The following is a 21,769-nucleotide window of genomic DNA, read 5'->3' as shown; positions in this document are numbered from 1 at the left end:
TGGGACTCCACAAAAAGGTAAGACGCAAACTGACTCTTAGAGCTATGAAAGTCAAGTTATTTTGCACTGTTCAAGCTTTTGTTTAATTGCTTATTTGACTTCACAATTACTATACTTACAGGTGATGAAGAGGAACAGAAAGGCCAAACCATGCCCGTAGAGGACCCAGTAGAGAGCTTCAATGAGCTGCAGCGTTCTGGACACCTTGAAGAGGCGAGGGGTGGACTGGAGTTTCTGGTGGAAGAACATGTAGCCCAGGGAACCATACAAGATCCAGGAATCACAGACAGTGTGGACTTTAGAATGGACGAGAGAGATAGTCAGCTGTGGTCCTCTGTTACACAAGGACTAAGTGGGAATAATTCTGGCCACCCAGATGGGTCTTACTCTACAGGGAGATGCTTACAGATGTTCTCATCTCAGGCAGATCAATATCCTACTCCCATCCCATCCCATCCTTCCTGTAACTCTTTGTCCATTGTAGGGAAACCACTGGATGACATATTCAGCACTGTCCCACTGAAAGTGGAGCCTGAGAGGCATCCTGTGCCTTGGAGAGCTGTACCAAACAAAAAAGTGTTAATCTGCTCATTGTGTGGAAAGAGCTTCCACCGCCATTGTCAACTTGAAGCACACCAACACTCTCATGCTGGAGTCAAGCCATACAGATGTCTTGAGTGTGGGAAAAGTTTTACTCAGAAAAATAGACTTAGGTCACATCAGTGGTCACATGGGTGAGATACCTTTCAGTTGCAGACTCTGTGGCAAGAGGTTTGCAAGGCAGGACAACTGCCAAAGACATGAGAGATTTCACAGTGGACAGGAGCCATTTAGTTGTATACAGTGTGGTAAAAGTTTCCCAGTTCTCTGTAACCTCAAACTACACCAAAAACATAAATGTAAATTTGCCAATGTAAGATTGCATGTTGTTCAGTTTCTCAGCATTATACAGTTAATGAACTGTTTGTGCTAATTGTTGATCCATTCAACTGTACTGAGATTAGCAGGTTTAGATTTCCAACATGTCATTGGTTTCTACATAATTAATCAACTATTTAAGGTGTTGAACCTCTTTTTAGTGTCATTTTTTTTTTGCCTCAAGAGCAAAACAGCTGCATGGATTGAATTGCTTTGCGCGTGTTCTCCTGTAGTTACGGTTAATTTCCATAGCAGCATTTCTCTTAGCTGCAGTTCGTGGTCGTGCATTTTGGGGTTAAATATAAAGTTTACATTTGATGATAGCATTGTAAAACATCTTTAACATTTCTACAAGGACATGTTTGTGTAAGTTCAATGCAACGACATGTGGAACTGATATTTTGTTACAACCGTCAGTAAATCGCTATATTTGTTTACGGATAGTTTAATTGTTGCCACAGTTCGACTGCCAGCTAACGTTAGCCTGCTACATTTTGTAACATAAATGCATGATTATTGCTTGAGGGTTTTGTTCACTGTTGTTTTTGACTTAACTACAGTTTTTTTGCCGTTGTAGCTAGGTGTCCACTGTCCGAAGTCCGACTGTCAGAAAGATGCTTCAAAAGCTTGTTTTGTTCCGGTTTCTCCGACCTGCTGCTCTACTCTCTGCAGCTCTACGTTGTGCCTCATCGGGGACCGTGGACGTCAAAGTCCCGCTGAACTTCTGGTGCGGAGACAGAGTAAAGATCAAGGATGTGTCAACCACTGAGCCTGTTTACGAACCTGCAACTGGTAGCTACCTGGTTTCTAAAGAGTACTCTCTGAAAGCTCTGTCGACTTTTATAACGATTTATTTGATCAGAACTTGATTTTTACATGTTCATACACCCAAAGTGCTTTTTCTTTTATTGATCAACCTCCACTGTTGGACTTAGATATGAAGTCACTGTAATTTTATTCAGCTGGCTGAAAACCAATTGTTTTGTCACATGACACATCATGTATCCTGTAATAAACGTTTCACTGTTTCCTTGTCACAGTCACACTCGGTGGAATGGGTATATAGTTGATGGGTGTGCCCACATCAGAATTGGAGAAATACACAATTTACTTGTTGATATAACTTGTCTTGTTTCTCATAGCATGTCAGATTGTGTGTGTGTGTGTGTGTGTGTGTATATGACTAGTGCTATAATGGCACAGATACGAAGATGAGTCCTTTATCTCTATGGTTGCGCCTCATTGTGGACTGTGGAGGTCAAAGTCCCACTAAGGGTTAATGAACAACTGAAATTGATCTTAGGTCTATATTAATTGATGTTAACCCCAAATGCTTTCTTATATTGATTCATCTCCACTGTTGGGCTTTGATCTGAAGTCATTGTCTTTTTATTAAGCTGTCTGAAAACCAATTGTTTTTTCACACACACGTCATGTATCCTGTCATAAACTTTGTTTCCTTGTTATGGTCACACTAAGCTGAATGGGTATAGGCATAGTTGATGCGTATATACCCTACACTGGAGTGGAGGAATACACAATTTCCTTGTACTACGTTGATATAACTTCTGTCATGTTTCTCATAGCATGTCAGATAGTTTGTCCAGTGTGTGTGTGTGTGTGTATAAAATAAAAGGTGAAATTAAATAAATAAATAAAATATGACAAGCGCTGCTGTTTTGTGCTGGCAGGTCGGGTCCTGTGTGAGCTAGAGCTCTGTGGGTCTGTGGAGGTGAACCAGGCAGTGCAGGCAGCCCAGTCTGCCTACCAGGCCTGGAGCCGGATGTCAGGGATGGAGAGGGCACACATCATGATAGAAGCTGCCCGTATCATTGAGGTATCCATCCCAGAATGCATCTCTTTTTGATACCAGATTTTGATGATCAGTCACTCCAAATTCACAGTCTATTCTGCCCCCCACACAGTCAGAACTGAAAACAATCCATCTCATTGCTCAAGATTATACTGTTTGCACATGCTGTAGGTTAACTTGAGTGGACTAATTTGGAATGCACTCAAAAGTCAGTTCATTTGAGTTTTTGGATTGAAGTCTCTGACTATTAAACTTGCTCTCCTGTTGTGGACAGAACAGGAGAGAGGACATTGCGGAGATTGAGGTGGTGAACAACGGGAAGTCCATCACAGAAGCCCGAATGGACGTGGACTCTGCCAGACTGTGTATAGAGTATTACGCTGGAGTGGCCAGCACTCTGGCAGGTTGGCATGACGATGGATAGGGGGGTTTACACTGGGTCATAATAGGAATTCTGATGCAGTTGGGGGAAGGATAGCCAGAAGAGGACTGGCCACCCCTCAGCCTGGTTCCTCTCTAGGTTTCTTCCTAGGTTTTGCCTTTCTAGGGAGTTTTTCCTAGCCACTGTGCTTCTACACCTGCATTGCTTGCTGTTTGGAGTTTTAGGCTGGGTTTCTGTACAGCACTCTGCGATATCAGCTGATGTAAGAAGGGCTATATAAATACATTTGATTTGATTGTTGGCATTAGTGTGTATTATAGATATCAAGATGACTAGGTATGCCGCTGACCACTAATGGTGTTGATTGACACTGTTTTCCCGTTCTGTCCATCTAGGCCAGCATATCCAGCTACCCGGAGGCTCCTTTGCCTACACACGGCGGGAGCCTCTAGGCGTCTGTGTGGGGATTGGTGCATGGAACTACCCCTTTCAGATAGCAGCCTGGAAGTCGGCCCCAGCCCTGGCCTGTGGTATGACCACACACTCTTTTTTAAGTTACAGTATAAAGTCAAAGACACACTTTATTGCCATAATTGTTACTATGCAAAACAATGCAACAGTAATCTTTTAAACTTGCTCAATTTACATTGACACAAACACAATTGATAGAGAAAAAAAAAATTGATAATACACAAACATTCCTTTTCCCTCTGTCTTGCGCTCACCCCATCAGGCAACTCCATGGTGTTCAAGCCTTCACCTGTGACTCCAGTGACGGCGGTGATGCTGGCGGAGATTTATGCCAAGGCCGGGGCCCCAGAGGGGCTGTTCAACATAGTTCAGGGTGGGCAGGAGACAGGCAACCTGCTCTGCCACCACCCGGACGTGGCTAAGGTCTCCTTCACCGGCAGTGTGCCCACAGGCAAGAAGGTAAATCTAAAAATCCCAGAATAAAATCGCAACTTAAGTTTTTTTGTGTTGAGACTATAATTCATACAATGTCCATTGTAATTGTGGGAAAAGTAGTCTTTGGCATTAACACATAACAAATCACTCTTAACCCTCAGATTATGGAGATGTGCTCCAAGGGGGTAAAGCAAGTGACTCTGGAACTTGGTGGGAAGTCTCCTCTGCTCATCTTTGAGGACAGTGACCTGGGGAACGCAGTGAAGGGGGCTCTCATGGCCAACTTCCTATCCCAGGGCCAGGTAGGGTGTGGGGTTTTACAAGTTTCAGCGCTTTTGATCCCAAGTTTCAGCTCTTTCAACGCGGTGACACAGTCCTTAACACCAGCTCCTCTATGAATGTACTTTTTTTTTTTTCCCCTTGTGTGTTTTTGTTCAACCCAGGTTTGCAGCAATGGGACCCGGGTGTTTGTTCAGAGGCAAATGTTGCCTGAGTTCCTGGAGGAGGTTGTGAGGAGGACCAAGGACATTGAGATAGGAGACCCACTAATGGAGAGCACTCGTATGGGAGCACTGGTCAGCCGGCCACACCTTGACAGAGTCCTGGGCTACGTCGAACAGGCCAGGAAAGAGGTACAATTCAAAGAGACTAAAAGTACCTCTTTTCAATAGTATTATCTTAAGTTCCTGGTAAGCCGTAAGAATCAGATCAGACCAATAATAAGGGGCAAAAATGATGTCACTGACAAGTAAATTGAAGACCATTTTACTCTGACTCTAGGGTGCCAAGGTGTTGTGTGGAGGGGAACCCTTCGTTCCTTTAGATCCAAAACTCAGAGGTGGATACTACATGACACCATGTGTATTGGGTGAGCCTAGTTTTTATTATTATGGACTATTGGAAGTACACTCCCCTACCTATGTATTTGGACGCTCTATACTCGAGCATTTTGGATTTGAGATCAAATCTTTTATTTGAGGGGACTGTATGGAATGTCACCTTTTATTTGAGGGTATTTTCATACATATCTCATTTAGAAATTAAAGCACTTCATAGATCTAGACTCCCCCGTTTGAAGATGTGAGTATTCTGACAAATTTCACTTATAGTTTACCAAAGTAGTCAAAAAGTTGAATATTTGGTCCCATATTTCTAGCACGTAATGACTACATCACGCTTGTGACACTACAAACTCGTTGGATGCATTTGTAGTTTGTTTTGGTTGAGTTTTGGGTTATGGTTTGCCCAATAGGAACTGAATGATGACTGGAGTCATTTACTTTCTAAGTGAGTAGATAAGATGTTTCCTGAACACTTCTAATTAAATCTTAATAATGCCATGATTAAGAAAAATCATGAATGAACAATGATGAGTGAGAAAGTTAGAGGCTATAACAAATCATGCTAACCTCTCACCCATTACCAATAATGAAGAGATTAGCATTTTTTGGGGGGGCTATCATCTTTCTCCCTCTAACTTTTTCACTCATCATCATTCACGATTCATTCATGATTATCCATAATCATGGTAGCATCTACATTCACGTAGAAATGTTCACAAACATCTTCTATTCTTACTTACAATAAAAGTGTCTCCAAAATGAGAAAATACATTATTCACCATTTACTTCCTATTGGACAAAACATAATCTGTGACACAATCAAAACAAGCTGTAAATGCATTCAACAAGTAGAGCCACAAGGACAGGACTTCACGGGTCCAAAAAGTTGGACCTGGGGCTTTCCCACCCAGACCTGATATGCATAAATACATTTTTAAAACCCGTTCTGAATGGACCCGAGGACAACTAGAACCCGTGCCGTATAGACCTGGTTGGGTCCGAGTGAGGGAAGCGGCAGAAAAGTATTATTTTTTAAAGCTACTTTATTAACCAGAGCTGATAACTTGTGAGAGGAGGGAGAGAGAGGTGCTGCTCTAGCAGGCGGGGGAGGGGCCATACTGTGAGCCAGTGACACAGGTGCAGGGAGGGAGAGACTGCAACCAACCAAGCCTACTACTATAGTAGACTAATAGCTGCCATAGCTAGGTTATTTATCCTCAAATATGATTATGTAGTACCTGTCTTGACTGTGTTAAACCAAGATGGTGTAGCAGTCAAACTTGTTTGTCTTTGTCTTATCCCGTGTAAATAGCCGGTTCTTTTCGTGTATATTTTTAATCTCACTTTCTATCTACGAACTAAATCTACGAACTAAATATACTTTCCTGCAATCTGCTGCCTACAATATGGTACGGATCTGATATTTTTATAACCGGAACTTCCATCAGGAGCTAGTCAGCTAACTAGCTACTAGTCTTTGTTAGCCACAGCTAGCGGTCTTCACCTTTAGCTTGGATACCAACCAGCCTTAGCCCGAACAATACCTGCCAGTCTGCACAGCGCGATATCAACCCAGAGCATATCGGACTGCCTCTCTCTACCACTTCACCGGATTCCTGCCACTCTGGATCATTACACCGGATCATCGCAGCTAGCTAGCTGCAAACAAGTGGCTACTGTTAGCTAACGCCTCTGTCCCGAAGCAAGCACCAGTTAGCCTTGAGCTAGGTCCATATACCAGCTAATTCTAGGGCCAATTGGCCTAGACCCTTTATTGTCGACACGGAGCTCCGCCGATCCATCACGACTGGTCTGCCGATGTAATTGCCCAACGTGGTCTCAACAGGCTATTCCGTTACGATGTCGCCGAAGAACCATCTGCTAGCCCCGGCCCGCTAGCCTTCTGAACGCTGTGTTCCCCGCTCGCCTAGCATAGTAGTGACTACCAAATGGCCCGCTGACTCACCTATTGCTGTTCATTGGACCCTATGATCACTTGGCTACACAGCTGATGCCCCCTGGACTGTTTCAATAATACAGTACCTAATTTTGTTTATCTGTCGGCCCCAGCCTCGAACTCAGGCCCTGTATGTACCTAACTGACCCACTCTGCCCATTCATCGCCATTTACCCGTTGTTGTCTTAGCTCTCCCGATCAACACCTGTGATGCCTCTCTCTATTGTCAATATGCCTTGTCTACTGCTGTCTCGGCTAGTTCTTAGCGTTTTGTTTCACTGTAGCCCTCAGTCCCGCTCAACATGCCTTAGATAGCTCTTTTGTCCCACCCCACACACATGCAGAGACCTCACCTGGCTTAACTGGTGCCTCCAGAGACGAAACCTCTCTCATCGTCCGTCACTCAACACCTAGGTTTACCTCCACTGTACTCACATCCCACCATACCCTTGTTTGTACATTATGCCCTGAATCTATTCTACTACGCCCAGAAATCTTCCCCTTTTTATTGTTCCCAACGCACTAGATGACCAGTTCTTATAGACTTTTGCCGTACCCTTGTCCTACTCCTCCTCTGTTCCTCTGGTGATGTAGAGGTTAACCCAGGCCCTGTAGCCCCAAGTTCCACTCCTATTCCCCAGGCGCTATCATTTGTTGACTTCTGTAACCTTAAAAGTCTTGGTTTCATGAATGTTAGCATCAGAAGCCTCCTCCCTAAGTTTGTTTTATTCACTGCTTTAGCACATTACGCCAACCCAGATGTCTTAGCCGTGTCTGAATCCTGCCTTAGGAAGGACATCAAAAATTCTGAAATTTTCATCCCCAACTACAACATTTTCCACCAAGATAGAACTGCCAAAGGGGGCGGAGTTGCAATCTACTGCAGAGATAGTCTGCAGAGTTCTGTCATGCTATCCAGGTCTGTGCCGCTTGTTATCCAGGTCTGTGCCGCTTGTTATATCAGCCACCAGCTGTGCCCTGGACACCATATGTGAACTGATTGCCCCCCATTTATCTTCAGAGTTCCTACTGTTAGGTGACCTAAACTGGGATATGCTTAACACCCCGGCCGTCCTACAATCTAAGCTAGATGCCCTCAACCTCACACAAATGATCAAGGAACCTACCAGGTTCAACCCTACATCCGTAAACACAGGCACCCTCATAGATATCATCCTGACCACCTGCCATTTAAATACACCTCTGCTGTCTTCAACCAGGATCTCAGCGATCACTGCCTCATTGCCTGCGTCCGTAATGGGTCCGCGGTCAAACGACTACCCCTCATCACTGTCAAACGCCCCCGTAAAACACTTCAGTAAGCAGGCCTTTCTAATCGACCTGGCCCGGGTATCCTGGAAGGATATTGACCTCACCCCGTCAGTAGAGGATGCCTGGTAATTCTTTAAAAGTGCTTTCCTCACCATCTTAAAAGCATGCCCCATTCAAAAAAATGTAGAACTAAGAACAGATATAGCTCTTGGTTCACTCCAGACTTGACTGCCCTTGACCAGCACAAAAACATCCTGTGGCATACTGCATTAGCATTGAATAGCCCCCGCAATATGCAACTTTTCAGGGAAGTTTGGAACCAATATACACAGTCAGTTAGGAAAGCAAAGGCTAGCTTTTTCAAACAGAAATTTGCATCCTGTAGCACAAACTCCAAAAAGTTTTGGGTCACTGTAAAGTCCATGGAGAATGAGAGCACCTTATTCTCTTATTTAAACATTTTTCTACGGCTGGCCATGCTTTCCACCTGGCTACCCCTATCCCGGGCCAACAGCTCTGCACTCCCCACAGCAACTTGCCCAAGCGCCCCCGCTTCAACTTCACCCAAATCCAGAAAGCTGATGTTCTGAAAGAGCTGCAGAATCTGGATCACTACAAATCAGCTGGGCTAGACAATTTGGACCCTCTCTTTCTAAAATGATCCACCGCATATCGTCTGAGATATGAGAAAAGCTGCCGCGGTCATTCCCATTTTCAAAGGGGGTGACACTCTAGACCCAAACTGTTACAGACCTATATCTATCCTGCCCTGCCTTTCTAAAGTCTTCGAAAGCCATGTTAACAAACAGATCACCGACCATTTCGAATCCCACCGTACCTTCTCCGCTATGCAATCTGGTTTTCGAGCTGGTCATGGGTGCACCTCAGCCACTCTCAAGGTCCTAAACGATATCATAACCGCCATCTTCATCGACCGTCTTCATCGACCTGGCCAAGGCTTTCGACTCTGTCAATCACCGCATTCTTATCGCCAGACTCAACAGCCTTGGTTTCTCAAATGTCTGCCTCGCCTGGTTCACCAACTACTCCTCAGATAGAGTTCAGTGTGTCAAATCGGAGGGCCTGTTGTCCGGACTTCTGGCAGTCTTTATGGGGGTGCCACAGGGTTCAATTCTCGGGCCGACTCTTTTCTCTGCATATATCAATGATGTCGCTCTTGCTGCTGGTGATTCTCTGATCCACCTCTACGCAGACGACACCATTCTGTATACTTCTGGCCCTTCTTTGGACACTGTGTTAACAAACCTACAGACGAGCTTCAATGCCATACAACACTCCTTCTGTGGCCTCCAACTGCTCTTAAATGCAAGTAAAACTAAATGCATGCTCTTCAACCGATCACTGCCCGCCCGACTAGCATCACTACTCTGGACGGTTCTGACTTAGAATATGTGGACAACGACAAATACCTAGGTGACTGGTTAGACTGTAAACTCTCCTTCCAGACTCACATTAAGCATCTCCAATCCAAAATTAAATCTAGAATCGGCCTCCTTCACTTATGCTGCTAAACATACGCTCGTAAAACTGATTATCCTACCGATCCTTGACATCGGCAATGTCATTTACAAAATAGCCTCCAACACTCTACTCAGCAAATTGGATGTAGTCTATCACAGTGACATCTGTTTTGTCACCAAAGCCCCATATACTACCCACCACTGCGACCTGTATGCTCCCGTTGGCTGGCCCTCGCTTCATATTCGTCGCCAAACCCACTGGCTCCAGGTCATCTACAGTTGAAGTCGAAAGTGTACATACACTTAGGTTGGAGTCATTAAAACTCATTTTTCAACCACTCCACAAATGTGTTGTTAACAAACTATAGTTTTGGCAAGTCGGTTAGGGCATCTACTTTGTGCATGACACAAGTAATTTTTCCAACAATTCTTTACAAACAGATTACTTGACTTATAATTCACTGTATCACAATTCAAGTGGGTCAGAAGTTTACATATACTAAGTTGACTATGCCTTTAAACAGCTTGGAAAATTACAGAAAATTATGTCATGGCTTTAGAAGCTTCTGATAGGCTAATTGACATAATTTGAGTCAATTTGAGGAGTAGCTGTGGATTTATTTCAAGGCCGACCCTCAAACTCAGTGCCTTTTTGCTTGACATCATGGGAAAATCATAAGAAATCTGCGAAGACCTCAGAAAATAAATTGTAGACCGTCCCAAGTCTGGTTCATCCTTGGGAGCAATTTCCAAATGCCTGAAGGTACCACGTTCATCTGTACAAACAATAGTACGCAAGTGTAAACACCATGGGACCACGCAGCCATCATACTGCTCTGGCAGGAGACTCGTTCTGTCTCCTAGAGATGAACGTACTTTGGTGTGAAAAGTGCAAATCAATCCCAGAACATAAGCAAAAGACCTTGTGAAGATGCTGGAGGAAACAGGTACAAAAGTATCTATATCCACAGTTCCAAAACCTCCATTAAAAAAGCCAGACTACGGTTTGCAGCTGCACATGGGGACAAAGATTGCTCTTTTTGGAGAAATGTCCTCTGGTCTGATGAGACAAAAATAGAACTGTTTGGCCATAATGACCATCGTTATGTTTGGAGGAAAAAGGGGGAGGCTTGCAAGCCGAAGAACACCATCCCAACAGTGAAGCACGGGGGTGGCAGCATCATGTTGTGGGGGTGCTTTGCTGCAAGAGTGACTGGTGCACTTCACAAAATAGATGGCTTCATGAGGAAGGAAAATTGTGTGGATATATTGAAGCAACATCTCAAGACATCAGTCAGGAAGTTAAAGCTTGGTCGCAAATTAGTCTTCCAAACGGACAATGACCCCAAGCATACTTCCAAAGTTGTGGCAAAATGGCTTAAAGACAACCAAGTCAAGGTATTGGAGTGGCCATCACAGCCCTGACCTCAATCCTATTGAAAATGTATGGGCAGGTCTGAAAAGGTGTGTGCGAGCAAGAAGGCCTACAAACCTGACTCAGTTACACCAGCTCTGTCAGGAGGAATCGGCCAAAATTCACCCAACTTATTGTGGGAAGCTTGTGGAAGGCTACCCTAAACGTTTGACCCAAGTTAAACAATTTAAAGGCAATGCTACCAAATACTAATTGAGTGTATGTAAACTTCTGACCCAATGGGAATGTGATGAAAGAAATAAAAGCTGAAATAAATCATTCTCTCTACTATTATTCTGACATTTCACATTCTTAAAATAAAGTGGTGACCCTAACTGACCTAAGACAGGGCATTTTTACGAGGATTAAATGTCAGGAATTGTGAAAAACTGAGTTTAAATGTATTTGGTGAAGGTGTATGTTAACTTCTGACTTCAACTGTATAATTCTTTGCTAGGTAAAGCCCCGCCTAATCTCAGCTCTCTGGTCACCATAACAACACCCACCTGTAGCACCCGCTCCAGCCTGTATATTTCACTGGTCATCCCCAAAGCCAACTCCTCCTTTGGCCGTTTGTCCTTACATTTCTTTGCTGCCAATGACTGGAACGAATTGCAAAAATCACTGGAGCTGGAGACTTATATCTCCCTCATTAACTTTAAGCGTCAGCTGTCAAAGCAGCTTACCGATCATTGCACCTATACACAGCCCATCTGTAAATAGCCCACCCAACTACCTCATCCCCCATACTGTTATTTATTTTTGCTCTTTTGCATCCTAGTATCTCTACTTGCACATCATCATCTGCACATCTATCACTCCAGTGTTAATGCTAAATTGTAATTATTTCGCCACTACGGGCTATTTATTGCCTTTCCCCCCTTATCCTACCTCATTTGCTTACACTGTGTATAGATTTTTCTATTGTGTTATTGACTGTATGTTTGTTTATCCCATGTGTAACTCTGTGTTGTTTTTGTCCCACTGCTTTGCTTTATCTTGGCCAGGTTGCAGTTGTAAATGAGAACTTGTTCTCAACTGGCCTACCTGGTTAAATAAAGGTGAAATGACATTTTTAATTTAAATTAAATAACCGGGAGAAGCTAGTTAGGCTAAATGAGGCTACTGTGCATGCGCTTTCTCATCCTACAGTTACAAATAACAACAACTCCATTCAGAATATTAAGTAGCAGCCTACCTGTTGGCTCTTGGTCATTTAAGCCTGTCCTTGTCCTTTAACTTTTAATTCTGTCATTTTAATTCCATCTTCCATTGATTAGATATCTCTGAACTGTTGCCACACGAGGAGGCTTTATGACTGAAGCCTATTGGCTCTTTGATGACTTGTGATTTGTCGATGACAACAAACTACACGCTTCAGACTCCACTCTAGTGAAAAGCAAGATCAGCAGCATAAATTATAGAATTTATCTCTCTACTGCAGCAGTCACATTCAGATCTGTACGGGTCCTTCCGGATAAGTTATTTAAATTTGCACATACCCGAGACCCGTGACAATCATCATATCAGAGCCGACCCAGACCCGTGACATTATTCTGGATTCGGAGCCACGTGGGCCCCGTCTCGGGTATTGGGGTACAGGTGGATGAAGACCTCTAGTCACAAGTTTGATGTAGTCATTGTGTGCAAGAAATATGGTACCAAATACTAAACTTTTGACTACTTTAATACACTAAGTGAAATTTGTCAAATCTTCAAATGGGGGGAGTAGATCTATAAAGTGCTTTCATTTGTAAATCAGATATGTATGAAAATACCCTCAAATAAAAGGTGACATTCTGTACTGTCACCTCACATGCAACATATATCAAATCCAAATGCTGGAGTACAGACAAATTTCAAAAAATTTCATCACTGTCCCAATACATACATAAGGGAGTATTTATAGTCTCTTTAGTCAATACTCATTGTACTGGTTTACTATTTATATACCTCTTTCTTTCTCTCCCTCTTGTCCCTGCATCTCTTGGCCATAGGCGACTGCACGGACGACATGACATGTGTGAAGGAGGAGATCTTTGGGCCTGTGATGTCTGTGTTGTCCTTTGAAACAGAGGAGGAAGCTTTGCTGAGGGCCAACAACTCCGCCCTGGGCCTGGCTGCGGGGGTCTTCACCAGGTGATGATGTCATATAACACAGTTATCAGGGTTGTGTTCTGTAGAGAGAACATTTTTGAAACCGAGTGAAACAGGACGGTACTTCCTGGAGTTGTCCAATAAGAAAAGTCAGTGTTCCTTTTTGAGTTTCAAAACGTTTTGCTACATTATACCATGAGCACCATCCTTCAGCTTGAGGTACACATTTAATCCCACTTCAGTGTTTGACCTGTTTCTTGCCATGTGTCTGGCCTGTAGTGACGTCAAGCGAGCACACCGTGTAGTGGAACACCTGAAGGCTGGATCCTGCTTCATCAACAACTATAACATCACCCCTGTGGAGGTGCCCTTCGGAGGGTTCAAGATGTCAGGTACAGTCCTACCGTATTCACACCAGATACCTGTCCTTTTCCTCTATGAGAGTATCAGAATTTAAACACGTAGGGGTTATTTGTAGTGTAGTAATCACGTTGGTTTGTTTGAATGCCTTTTTCATAAACATTTTCCACAGTATTTTGTGTTAGGTAGACTGCTGTCAACAATAGTAATAGCATGTGTCAAGAAGAATAAACATTTGCTGTTGTCTCTCCACAGGCATCGGGCGAGAGAACGGTCAGGTGACTGTAGAGCACTACACACAAATGAAGACTGTGTTTGTGGAGATGGGGGACGTTGACAGTCTCTTTTAAACGTCAAGCCAGACCAATGGAGTCATGCAACTCAGAGATGTTCTGGGGGATGAAATACCAGCATCCTGAGACAGAAAAAGGTCTCAGGACACTTTTTCTGTCTCAGAAAAAGGTCTCTGGTACGTAGATAGTTGAATGAAGGATATACAGTAATATTGCCATCCATCTCTGATAGTTTAGCGTAGTTAGTTAAGCGTAGTTTAAAAAAAAAAAATTGTGTGATAAGATCTCCGTTCTGAGCCAAATGGATAAATCGAAAGCCGTGCCTTGATATTTTGTAACAAGATATTTATTAAATTGATTCTCATAACTATGGATGCCTTACATAAAAAAAGTACTTGACATTATGCAGCAAGTTGCACTTTTTGTCACACTTTCACTGTTTGCCAATGGATGTAGGTTACAACAGAGTAACTGTGGTGCAGTCACCTGTCAGACGTTTGCCATTTCTGTAGCTTTTTGGTCACTTAGACGCTCTTATCCAGAGCGACTTACAGGAGCAATTAGGGTTAAGTGCCTTGCTCAAGTGCACATCGGCAGTTTAAAAAAAATCTAGTCAGCTCGGGGATTCGACCCAGCAACCTTTCGGTTACTGTCCCAACCTCTTAACTGCTAGGCTACCTGCTGCCCCATTTCTTTGTACAATTGTATTTTTACTTGTACTTTGTATGTATCACCAAATCAATGTTTACCATTTCAAAGCTGTGTGCATGTATTTTCATTTCACCCTTTTTCATTTCTTCACTAATATGCATGACAAGTTTATAAATGGGCTTTGAAGTAAAGCTTCAATTCCATAAATATCATACTTACAATATTGTATATTTCAGGCATCACATATGGAACCAGCATGTCATAAGTTTTTTATTAATTTCATAAAAAAAGAAAAGTTAAAGAACAATATATATACAGCTACAATAAAACAAATGGAATTGATTTTCCTATGAATGGGAAAATATATTAGAAATGTCTAAGATATTGTAGCTATATATTATGTGTTGTACAGGCAATGAACTGCAAAATAAATACCGTAAGGCTGGCTTTACTACTCGGGTTTTAAAAATGTTCAAACAGGCATAGAAATTAAACATTAATGTAAACATGTTTGGTGAGTAAAATCCTTGTAATCTAATGAGAAAGTTACATCCTCGATCCACATTCATGTTTACTGTGTCTGACAGGAAGCTGAAAAAGCAGGGTCTTCATTGCTGTCTTCATCAAAACATTTTTATTGCTCTTTTCTTCCTTTTTTCTTTGCCAGTTTATTGGCATCACCTTTACTCTGTTTGAAAGAATAGTTTTTACACCATTGAGCTGTTGTTCATGTAGCTCTATCTTCTCTTCCTCCAAAAACACAACACGCAAACCATTGTTGACCACAACCAACCAACTGCCCACAAACTCACTTACCTTTGCCACAGGTTTCTTGGGTTTCTTGAACTGTGCAGACTCTTAGAGAGAAAAAAAGAAGCTATTATCGATATGTTAAATTAGTTAATTTATTTATACCAGAAAACGCATCCAGGTTTCATACGAAGAAAGTAAAAGAGATTGATGTGATTATCATTCCTTATTACCATCTTCAGAGGGAAAGTCATCTTCTTTGTATCTCTCATTGTCAGGATCCTGTGAATAATCAAACAAGACAGTAAATATCAGCAATCTACTGTGACTGAAACCTTGGCAGTTAGCACATTTCATTATTTGCATTGATCTAAGTGTGTGGAGAGAAGACTCCTGTCTTCAGATCAAACATGTTCAAGTTAGCCATTTTATTTGTGCTTTAGTTAAGAACAGCCCACCTGTGCACCGGTTGGCGCCAGCCCTGGCAGAGTGCTCTGCGTAGCCGTGGAGACCTGACTCTCCTTCAGGTAGTTCCCCTCTTGCAGCTTCTCCACACGGCCCTGCTCCGCCGCCACCCTCACCTTCAGGGTGTGGAAAGGGGTGTGCACCTCACCCACTCTGAAGTGCACTGCCATGCCCTCGAACCACAGGTTGTCGTTCACCCCCTCCTTGAAACCTGGAGGCTCATAGTCAGCAGGGGTGACTGGGTAGAGAGGAAAGGAAAAAAACCGAATAATTAATGATTGATTGACTGACTAACTGAACATCATGCTTTGTGAGCTTTCTAAGTCCTATTAAACAACTGCATAATGTAATACAACCAAGAGACATCGTATTTGACTAAAACTACAATGAATTTAATGAGAAGCATTTGCTTTCGTCAATTTCGAAAGACGTGTCCCAATAATTAATTTCTGTCTTGAGCTTCCAATACAGACATACTAAAGGGCTGTGGAGATCATGAAATTTTGTCAGCCGGTGATTGTCATTCAAATAACTGCCGGTCTCGTTTAGCAGCTCTAGCTTCCACTCATAGCCTACAAGCCACTGATGTGGACCTTTGGAACATCTACATTTTAAAACGTTTAATAAATCCATATAATATAGCCTACAGCATCACAATAAATCCATTATTTTAGATAGGTCTAAAGAAAGATGTGATATGAAGAAAATCATAAGAGCATATTCTGAGTTATGTTAGGCCCTGATCTGGCTATGCCATCTGGCTGTGGGCTACACTAGTTCATTTAGCAGGCAAGATTTGCTTATAATTCCAGTGGCATTATTTTATAGTACTATCAATACAATTGAACATAGCTGATTAAAATGGAAAGGATATTTTTCCCCAAACAATTTGAGGGAGTGCGCACATTCTGTGTTGAGCAGTTAAAGAAACAGGTCCTCCTATATGCTTAAAAGTTATTTATGCAACTTTAGTTGTTATACAAACCTTAGGCTATATGTTTGATTTCTAATACATTCTAGCATGCTGACCACACCGCTTGCGTCGTGCGCGTATTGCACTGCAAGTCCCGCCTCTCCCATCTCCTCATTGGTTTTAAGGAGCATATTCCCACGTGGGTGATTGAAAGACAAACTGAGGTCAACACTCCAGTCCAGTTGTTGGTGGTAATGCACCTTAAAGTTGGTTGCCAACTGCCATATAAAGTCCAAAGAAGAAGAATCCTGAAGGAGGAAATTACTAGAAATGAACTCTGTTTAACCTTTTATCTGTGGATTAATTGTTGAAGTAGAGTAACTTGTGCATTTCAGGTAAAATAACAACCCAATGTTTATATCCCAGGACAAATTAGTTAGAAACAGCTAGCTAGCTAAATTGCCATAAATGTTTAATGCTTTTCGACCTATCCCCAAATTAATACAGTTGGTTCAGAGTTTGTTTTTATATTTCAACCTGTGTCCTGATCACGTCTGGTGTGGGGTGGACAATATCAACATGCGCGCAAGCAAGTGGTTTGGTCAGCATGTAAGGCTGCATGATGCAACAAATTATTATTTGAAAAAAGTTGCATGAAAGGGAAGTGCTCTGCTCTGTTTCTTGCGCAGGCAGCACACACTTCATCAGTCTCTCATCAGTCTCTCATTCCAGCGTTGTCAGGGTTTAGCCGGGGTAGGCCATCATTGTAAATAAGAATTTGTTCATAACTGACTTGCCTAGTTAAATAAAGGTTAAATAGAGGCTCTGTAGTCTATGGGCTGGCTCTCCAATCATGTTCCAGGGGTCTTGGGCCTATATAAGCTATGTTTGGAGTTATTTGGCCACTTCAGTTGTGATACAAAACTTAGCAAAACATACAGTGCCTTCGGGAAAGTATTCAGACCCCTTGACTTTTTCAACATTTTGTTAAATATTTTTAAATTACAGCCTTTCCCTCTGGAATCTACACAAAGCGAAAACAGGTTTTTACAAATTGAGCTCAGGTGCATCCTGTTTCTATTGACCATCCTTGACATGTTTCTACAACTTGATTGGAGTCCACCTGTGGTAAATTCAATTGGACATGATTTGGAAAGGCACACACCTGTCTATATAAGGTCCCACAGTTGACAGTCCATGTCAGAGCAAAAACCAAACCATTGGGTTGAAGGAATTGTCCGTAGAGCTCCGATACAGATTGTGTCGAGGCATAGATCTGGGGAAGGGTACCAAAAAATGTCTACAGCATTGAAGGTTCCCAAGAACACAGTGGCCTCTATCATTCTTAAATGGAAGAAGTTTTGAACCACCAAGACTCTTCCTAGAGCTGGCCCGCCCGGCCAAATTGAGCAATAGGGGTAGAAGGGCCTTGGTCAGGGAGGTGACCAAAAACCTGATGGTCTCTCAGACAGAGCTCTAGAGTTCCTCTGTGGAGATGGGAGAACTTTCCAGAAGGAAAACTATCTCTGCAGCACTCCACCAATCAGGCCTTTGTGATAGAGTGGCCAGACGGAAGCCACTCCTCAGTAAAAGGCACCTAAAGACTCTCAGACCATGAGAAATAAGATGCGCTGGTCTAGCGAAACCAAGATTGAACTCTTTGGACTGAATGCCAAGCGTCACGTCTGGATAAAACCTGGCACCATCCCTACGGTAAAGCATGATGGTGGCAGCATCATGCTGTGGGGATGTTTTTCAGCTGCAGGGACTGGGAGACTAGTCAAGATTGAGGCAAAGATAAATAGAGCCAAGTACAGAGAGATCCTTGATGAAAACCTGCTCCAGCTCACCTTCCAACAGGACAACGGCCCTAAGCACACAGCCAAGACAATGCAGGAGTGGCTTCGGGACAAGTCTCGGAATGTCCTTGAGTGCAGCCAGAGCCCGGACTTGAACCTGATCGAACATCTCTGGAGAGACCTGAAATTAGCTGTGCAGCAACACTCCCCATCTAACCCGATAGAGCTTGAGAGGATCTGCAGAGAAGATTGGGAGAAACTCCCCTAAATACAGGTGTGCCAAGCTTGTAGTGTCATACCCAAGAAGACTTGAGACTGTAATCACTGCCAAAGGTGCTTCAACAAAGCACTGAGTAAAGGGTCTGAATACTTTTGTGATTTTTCAGTTATAAATTAGCAAAAATGATTTTTTTTAAGAAAAAGTTTAATCAATTTAAGAATAAGGCTGTAACGTAAACAAAATGTAGAAAACGTCAAGGGGTCTGAATACTTTCTGAAGGCACTGTATAAGCCTATGGGCTAGGCTACAGGGTGCATACAACTATGATTTGAAAAAGCCACAAGAAACATGCATGCGCTGTGCATCATTCACAAGTGATAATATTCTTACCATTCAGACTATTTTCAATTTAATCTTGTCTTTACTTATACTAAATAATGTGTGTAAAAGTAGTTTTGATTTAGAATGGGCCATTATCATGCACCTGTCGGAACAGGAGCAAGGTAAAAAATAAAAAAATACATGTCATCCGTATGCACTTGAAAAGCAAATGGGAGTACGCTTTTTCCAGTGGTTAATTTTCAGGCCAGCCAGGTAGGCTACTTTTATCGTAAAGCGAAGCAATGTGCTTAATATTAGGAAAGTTGGGAAATACATACAGTAGGCCAAGCCTATAGAAAGCTCATGAGATCTTCCTTTTTTTAATAATAGAGGCCATCACAACTCTGTTTTCTCACGCAATTGCATTGCCTATACAAATGTTGCGCAACAAGAACATGTATTTTATTCCATGCATCAACCAGCTATGAGGCGCTGGCGCTCACTGCGCAACAGGTGATCCTTTTCCGCTCAAACTCAATGCCAGGGCTCTCATGAGAAGCATTTCGCTACATTACAAGCATTTCACTACACCCGCAGACAAGCATTTTGCTACACCCACAAGAACATCTGCTAAATATGTGTATGTGACCAATAAAATGTTATTTGATTAAGTGTTTGTTTCGATTTTCGAATGCATTTGCATTGATGTCAGAGTGATTAGTGGGACACTAGAATGCTGAGTACCGAATATTAACAACTGGCCGTTAGCAAGTTTGGTAGGCTACTAATGACCATCAGAGCGCAGTTTTGGAGAAACCTAGTTACTGTGACTCATGGTCACATGGAATTTGACTGCAATCATGACTCCTGACTGCCGGTGTGGCGGTAATACGGTCACCGTAACAGCTGTAGACATATACAGCAGTAACCCTTACTGTCAACAAAAACAAAGGGATTTGCCTTACTGTCGTCAAAGTAGTAGAGCTTCATGGTGAGGCAGACATCATTGGGGAGCACGTCCAAGTTCTGCATGAGGAGAAACAGCTTCCTGATCAAGAGGACAGAGGCCTTCTTGGTATCCTCCATTGTGATCTGCATCTCCACATTCTGGTTTCTGGGGATTCAAAAGGAGATCAGATATTTTTTACCTTAGGCTGAATCAAAGCTTAAATGAGTAGATTGAAGCCACAAATTCACCTCAGAATGTCCATCTGTGGTCCTTTGTCTGTGTATGTGAACTTGAACTGGTATGACTCGATGATGCACTAATGGAGGGAGAAGCAACCATTAACATTTTAGAAGCAATGGAACTTCAGGGAACTTAGGTCTGTGTGTGTGTGTGAAGGGTTTTAAGGAGTGAGAACTTACGTTGGGATTATCTGGATTGGTGCAGACCTGCATATCATATTATACAAATTATAAAGCTTCCATTTCATTGAAATAGTGAGACCATTTTTAAATACAACAGTTGAGGACAAAATATGTATTTAGAAAAGACTAGATTCACCTACCCCAATAAACACAACCTGAAGCTGTAAAAAGATAAGAAAATAGCCACAAATTGTCTGTTAAAACAAAACAAAATGATGAAACACATTCAAAAGAACCATAAGGTCCTGTACTTACATATCCTCTCTCTAATGCGTCGAAGCACCCCATCAGCCTTTAAAATAATAATTTAATGTCAGAATATGACCACCATCAAATGTAATTTGAGTGTTGTCTGACGTGGGAAGCTGCTGTTTTGTATGAACTTGAAATATGTCTGTCCTGCAAAATAATGTACTTACCACTTTACAATTTTGCAGACACCAGGTGTTGTGCAGTCTTCTCGTAAAACTTTGATGCATAAATCTGGTGGATACATAAAAACAGTTGCTGAAAAAGACATTATGATAAAGACAATATTATTTTTGGTTGTGTGGTGAGTGGTGACACAATTAACGTTATGCATGTGCTTGTTTACAACATTTTTAAACAACATGTCTTTGAAAAATAACCTTAACTGCCCTCACATCACCTTCTAGATATCGAGATCTGTAGGCGTCCTCAGGGAATATTCCTCTGAGATATGTGATGGAAGAAACGGCGAGGGCCATCATTCGCTTCACAAAGACCAGGGACTTTTCTTCAGTTTTCAGTTCGTTTTGAAATAAGCTGGTCCACTACAGAGGGGGAAAATCGTTTCCGAATCTGGTGGGATGTTCAATGACAGTGCAGTTCTCATGCAAGACCACTTGAGTACGCCAGATGACTGACTGATGACAGAACTGACGTAAAATAGCTAACTATGCCAGCTAATATCATTGCAGATTGAAAGTACGTTTTCTCCGTTTCACCGAGTGAAACGTATATTAGTTTCTATATACATTTACACAAGCTCATATTAATCAAGTGTTTCGTTGTCATACCTCTGCTGTCTCCTGTTTTTTTGGCCTACTACACATCTTTCCAGTTGCCATCGTGAACGTTGTTGGTTTGTCGTTAGCTAATTTCCAGTAGCTAGCGGCCTAACTTTACAGTACTGTCAATTATTTAAAAAGTATTTATATATTGTTAAAATAAGTGTTTATAGGTAGCTAACGTTCATCTGATATACTTTTGTCATAGACAAAACCACTAGGTAGCTAGCGTACCTACCCCCTTGTTCAACCTGAGGTAAAAAGTACCGCGAGACCGAGTTTAACTGCACTCTTTTTTTTCCTAATGTAGAATAGTGTGTATACATACAAGTACACAAATAGACAATGATAACATATGCTAGGGGGTACAACAAATTACAGATTATACAAAGTCCAAAAAACACACACATATATTTATTGTTTTAACAGCTTTCTTATTAGAAGAATGTTGAATGGTCTTAATGTACTGCTCGAATTCCTTATAGAAAACACGGAAGATTGTTTTTTATCAGT

The 21,769-nt window shown here is 42.2% G+C and overlaps 2 protein-coding genes across 2 annotated transcripts; one reads left to right on the top strand and one right to left on the bottom strand.

Annotated features, from left to right (window-relative positions):
* Positions 1-1,134: 1,134 nt before the first annotated feature.
* Positions 1,135-14,835, top strand: LOC139387332 (aldehyde dehydrogenase 9 family, member A1b). The gene is made up of 12 exons (XM_071133458.1): positions 1,135-1,284; positions 1,496-1,710; positions 2,610-2,755; positions 3,006-3,135; positions 3,509-3,643; positions 3,847-4,043; positions 4,181-4,321; positions 4,463-4,651; positions 4,800-4,887; positions 12,983-13,124; positions 13,362-13,474; positions 13,698-14,835. Exons 2-12 carry the CDS (start codon positions 1,533-1,535, stop codon positions 13,790-13,792), a joined length of 1,554 nt encoding a protein of 517 aa, XP_070989559.1. The 5' UTR covers positions 1,135-1,284; positions 1,496-1,532; the 3' UTR covers positions 13,793-14,835.
* LOC139387345 (zebrafish testis-expressed 38) lies at positions 14,631-21,509 on the bottom strand. The gene is made up of 12 exons (XM_071133474.1): positions 21,266-21,509; positions 20,875-21,019; positions 20,645-20,708; positions 20,481-20,517; positions 20,366-20,386; positions 20,223-20,249; positions 20,052-20,119; positions 19,820-19,968; positions 15,595-15,839; positions 15,370-15,418; positions 15,203-15,243; positions 14,631-15,074 (listed from the first exon to the last, which is right to left on the bottom strand). Exons 1-12 carry the CDS (start codon positions 21,314-21,316, stop codon positions 15,021-15,023), a joined length of 951 nt encoding a protein of 316 aa, XP_070989575.1. The 5' UTR covers positions 21,317-21,509; the 3' UTR covers positions 14,631-15,020.
* Between the last annotated feature and the right edge of the window lie 260 nt (positions 21,510-21,769).

Source organism: Oncorhynchus clarkii, chromosome 28 (assembly GCF_045791955.1).
Source record: "Oncorhynchus clarkii lewisi isolate Uvic-CL-2024 chromosome 28, UVic_Ocla_1.0, whole genome shotgun sequence".
Classification (NCBI taxonomy): domain Eukaryota; kingdom Metazoa; phylum Chordata; class Actinopteri; order Salmoniformes; family Salmonidae; genus Oncorhynchus; species Oncorhynchus clarkii.
This window is presented reverse-complemented; position numbering and strand designations above follow the sequence as displayed.